The sequence below is a fragment of the Thermobia domestica genome, chromosome 12, assembly GCF_964235325.1.
Source record: "Thermobia domestica chromosome 12, izTheDome1.hap1.1, whole genome shotgun sequence".
Lineage (NCBI taxonomy): Eukaryota > Metazoa > Arthropoda > Insecta > Zygentoma > Lepismatidae > Thermobia > Thermobia domestica.
Window position 1 is genome coordinate 120,155,801 of NC_137465.1, and position 5,499 is coordinate 120,161,299.

Sequence of the window (5,499 nt, forward strand, 5' to 3'; positions counted from 1 at the left end):
TCGCCCATACTGTCAGCAACAATCGCCGCCACGATACTTAAGTGTTACTGGATAAACCCAAACCTATAAAATAAATAACGCAATTAAACACTGCCCATTGGCATACCTTATATTTATATTATGCTAGGACGAAAATTACAACAAGCTCAAAAAAAAAGGGGGCGCCTATCCCCCCCATCTCAACATATCACTCTCTCTCTCTCCAGATCTCTTTCTTTTAGGAACACTATTATATCTTATTTTTTTTATTGTCTCCTCCTCCTCTAGCCACCATGGAGCCTACACCCACACCATCTGCACCTGGCCCATCCATGGACGCTCTACGTGATGAAAATGTTCGATTATCAACTTTTACTGACTGGTCGGTATCTTTTATTTCGCCCGCTTCGTTAGCACGCGCTGGATTCTATTTCCTCTGCAAACCAGATAGAGTAGCTTGTATATTTTGTAATTTGCAGATTGGTCTTTTTGAACCAGGGGATGATCCGACTGAATTGCATCGTCAGTGTTCACCTTCTTGCCCGCTTTTACAAAATTTTCCTACAGGTAGAGACGAATGTGGCCCCTATCATTGGACGTATATGCCCAATTCCCGCCCAGAGCGTCTCTCATCCTCACAGGGGCAATCCCCTGCCATCGCAGGCACTTCGGAAATCACAATAACTGGACCCAAATATCCACACTACACTCTCGAAGAAAAACGATTGGAGTCCTTTTCATTGTGGCCCCCGGCTCTAGCTCAAACTCCACAGGCATTAAGCCGAGCCGGTTTCTTTTATGCGAAAAAGGGAGACCAAACTATCTGCTTTTTCTGTGGTCAGGGCCTTCATCGGTGGGAACCCACCGATGACCCCTGGGTGGAACACGCGCGTTATGCGCCCCGCTGCGCTTTTCTCTTACTTCATAAGGGCCAAGATTTCGTCACTCGTGTGTTACAGCCGGCATCCCAAGATCAATCCCAACCTACCCCACAACCAGTAGTATTACCAGATACTGAGATCCCGGTCGCCGCTAATGAGGTTGTTGAAAATTCCGACCACCCCACAGACAATCACACCCCCTCCCCTCAAAATTCCCTGTGTAAAATTTGTCTACTTGAAGAAGTACAACTGGTATTCCGACCATGCAATCATGCCGCCACCTGTGTTGCTTGTGGACTGGCGGTTACACAATGCATTGCCTGTCGGGCACCAATTACATCAGTGATTCGTATTTACATCCCCTAACGGGTAGTTGACCCGCTTGTGATTGCTTTGTGCTTCATTGCTACATATTATTTTTCCTCAAATTTCTTTTGTATATACTCTTCCCAGCCATTAAGTGCTGTCAATATATTTGCTACCTGAATTTGCTTCCTTTTTATTACCTTATATATGTTGCCTGACATTTGTTCACCTCACCTACCAGGCTCCTCATATATATTGTGTAGTCTTAGTTTTATTATTCAGTATTGTTTCTTTTTATTCATTACACTTTTCAGCCTTTAAGGTTTATTGCGCTGAAGTTCTAGGTTTATTTTATTTTATTTTTTTTTTTTCTGAGGAGTCTGGGCGGGAAGGATTATATACATATAGATATGCATAACTAAAATATAAAAAAAAAATAATAAAAAATAAAATAAAATAAAATAAAAGAAAATAAAATAAAACAAATATTGTACAATGATATCAGATATAATCCAGTAGTAACCAATTAAGTGGTACAATTAAGTGGTACAATAACTTTTAGATATTACTTTAGTTACTCTTTTATTTTTTATTCACATCGTAAGGTAGTTGGGTTTCTGCTTACTGAGGATTTTAACTTTGGATTTATTTTTTTTATTATAGTTAATTGTTCTTAGTGAATTCATTTGTGTTATATAGATATAGTTCATTTGTGTGTTAATATAAACTAAGGACTTTCGAATTGTCGTATAACATAACGAAACTCTACTCAGAATAAACACCTAGACTTTCAAAATTGGTGGCCCCCTCCATAAGCGGCCCTGTTTGATCAATGGAAAACACCACAGTTGACACATGTTAAATCCAAGTCAAACATTCCATGAGAGTGATACACAAACTTTAAGACATAAATATACAAACGGGACAGTAATTATCCTTGTAAGGGAAATAACATGTCAAAATAAACAAACGAACGTGTACTCTCTGAAACTTAAAAGTTAATCAAATATCATTGTGCTTTACAAATTGTTTGAAAAAAAAAAACTACAAAGGAAATCAACTCTTATCAGGTGACGGAAGTGCATCCGATTCAGGATGATGGTTGCGCGAAAAGTCAACAGCAAAGAATACACCAGCATTTATAACAAGCAAATAGATAAATAACGAATAAAATAGGAAAATGACGTCACGACGAAATGAATAACAATAATAAGGTTGCCTCATAAATCATCACGATTGGGATAAGCCATAGTCTCAGATAAACAATTGACTCTTAGCGATTCCTGGTTCGAGCCCCTAAGGGATCCCTTCTTTTGTCCTATATCTAAATTATCGCTCCTCACGAGCGCAAGTTTGTACTTGAATTGGTTATGTAAAAGTAGGCTAGAATCAAATACTTTCAATAGACATTTAGTGGATCACATATCCTCACTACCTCCACTAGAGGTCCTGAGTTCGAGCCCCGACATATTCCAGTCAACATTAATATCGTTGTAAAAATGGTCTCAATTACCGGAGGTGATTGGCAGTTACGAAATTGTAGATCACGTTGAAAGGAAACAGATAAGTCGGAGATCGAGTCCCGACTCAAGCACTTTTTGCATGAGTGACAATCACGTAACCACGTTTGTTCTCCCTTAGGGATCCACTTACTAGAATCACAGATTATGCAAATCGCATTTTGTATAATCACTGTTACATTGTAACTTAGGTCACTCTCTTTCATTGTAGTTTTTCACTTAATTCAGTAATAATAATCAGTATGGGATACACCCAGGATATGAACCGAGATTTCATTGACGTGAAGAACTTGAAATGCATGTTTCAAAAATAACACATTAACAAGTCAAGGAGATAGTACTTACCCTGTAACAAGAAAACCTCCCCTTAGTGTCTTTGGAGACGTACGTCTTCTCTCCTCCTTCCTTTGTGTTTTCCGAGCAACAGATGGTACGTATACTCCAACAAGCTGAAAAATATGAACCACAAAGTTAAGATCTTATTTAAACTCGTTGATTATCATACTCAATAAAAACAATAATTAGCCTCCTACTTAATATTTCAAAATTAAATAAGATAGCTCTCCTTCAAAACCCAGTCACGCCTTAACTACCAAGTTCGTCAAATTCGACTAATAAGTAGCTGGGACACTACACTCAACCTCAGGTTCCCACGTCCAGCCTATAATGCTATGTGTGTGTGGGAGAATTTTTTTTTTTTTTCGTTTCAGGTTTTTCCTTACAGAAGCCGAAGTAGCAGAACCGGCCCAGGTAAAAAGCAGTGGAAGGACCTACACCTTGGAAATAACTGAGTATTCGTACTTCTGATTAAAGTCTTTAATCACTTGAATATCAATTTATTTAAAAAAAAAAAAAAAGAAATTTGACATTATCCTTTATTATTCTTCCTAAGTTACTTACAAAAAAAAAAAGGATGCAATATAATGGATAAATCACCAGGTGCCCAAGATAAGACGGCCTCCTCTGAGGGACTCAGTTATCTTAATTAACCTTATAGAATTAAAAACCCTACAGTATTATTTTAAGAAACCTATAACGATTGAGACAACAAATTATTAGAGACTTAGCGAGACACTACAATTGTGAAAAAATAATATGCACGTTAACTGAGCATTTCTCAAGTGCTGGATTGCCCCATTGTGAGATACGTCTTGTCTTGAACACTATGAGTACTTAAGGTGTAATAAAGTGTAAAGCTAGAAAGGCAGTTCCATTATGAAATTTTGCATGTTTAAAGTTATATCAGTTCTCCTTGATTGTGTTTTAGTTCAATTAGTTGCCAGAACCTTTTATTAGTCTGCTTTAGATAAGTTACAATTATTGTTTTTAGTTAAATTCATTAACAAAATTTTGATGATACTCTGGAACTAATTTTCTTAACTAGCATATTTGCAATGGTATAACTAAATTTATTTAAATCTTGTTGAATCTAAACTCTGATCATTAGTTCTGTGGTTTACGCAGTAACCTAGAATAAAATCTCACCATAAAGAAAAGGTAGATAATATTAACATTCCAAGGTATAAAAGATTGTATACAATAGACTTCTTGTACTCATGCATGAAAATCTGAACGACTGACCACTTCTTGTCTTCTAAATCAGAAAAACAATGCAAATATACTTATCTGACAATGCTGAGATGTCACTGGTCTGAAGCTGGCTTCTGTAACAGTATACTAGATGAATTCTCTCAGTTGCGATGCAAAACCCCCTTTTTCCCCTCTCTCCCTCCAAACATTCGCTGAGCTGATAATTTACCAAGCCACTTGTCAGTATACCAAGATGTATAATTAGTTCACTTCCGCCACGCTGGCTAAATTCAAACTTCCTTTTAATACTCTAGTTCTCAACCTGACTACAGCTGAAACAAAAGATACGGCAAATGTATGTCAATATGGCCATTACGTCCTGACGTGTCATAACACACTAGGTATTGACCCATCTTGTAAAGTACCTTGGATTTACTCACCATATGATTCATCACCCAGTAATCATAACAGTAAGTGGAAAGAATATTTAACAATGCAGTTTCCTCCATCATTATCATTCCACTCACAACGAAACAAGCCGAGTTAGGTACATCAATCTATTTGGGAAGAACTTGTCTTACCGTGACATTGTTCGATCTTCATCCACAGTCACAGCTTGAACACAAGAGGCATCCTAACAATAATGTGTGGTCAGCGCACATACAATCAATTCTAGGCTTCTGGTTTATTTGTTCAATGATACAAAATTGATTCTTGTAATATTACTACAATCACATACAATATTTAAACAGGTTTCTATACCTAGATGCTGACGATGTGTGGTCAGCACATTCAGGACATCTGGAGGAAAAACATTCTGTATTCGAATCTCATCTTCGAATAGCCTCATTTTTGGGTAACCCCTGCAGGTTCCATTGATTACTATATCTTTCTTAGATTTGATGTGTGGTCAGCCCCGTTGAATAAATATATATAATAAACAATTAAAAAAGGAATTCGGTGGACTTCCTATGTAAACAAGTACTTCGCCTAAGACAAGGATATTATGTAACGCATTAATGATTATGTAGTCTAATAGTCTCTCTGATTGCAGAGCCATATCCATTGCCTACCCAGTGTGATGTCTAGAGTAAGGCCCCCCCCCTGGTATCTGGAGGTACCCAAGGATCCAGATTGCAACCTGTCAGCCCCCTCCAGGGCTGATCCAGAGGGATGATATGAGCCATATCCATTGCCTACCCAGTGTGATGTCTAGAGTAAGGCCCCCCCCTGGTATCTGGAGGTACCCAAGGATCCAGATTGCAACCTGTCAGCCCCCTCCA

At 38.0% G+C, this 5,499-nt stretch overlaps 1 protein-coding gene across 1 annotated transcript; it reads left to right on the forward strand.

Annotated features, from left to right (window-relative positions):
* The first annotated feature begins 272 nt into the window (after positions 1–272).
* LOC145666091 (baculoviral IAP repeat-containing protein 7-B-like) lies at positions 273–1,226 on the forward strand. Its single transcript, XM_081733184.1, has one exon. It carries the CDS (start codon positions 273–275, stop codon positions 1,224–1,226), a length of 954 nt encoding a protein of 317 aa, XP_081589310.1.
* The last annotated feature ends 4,273 nt before the right edge of the window (positions 1,227–5,499 follow it).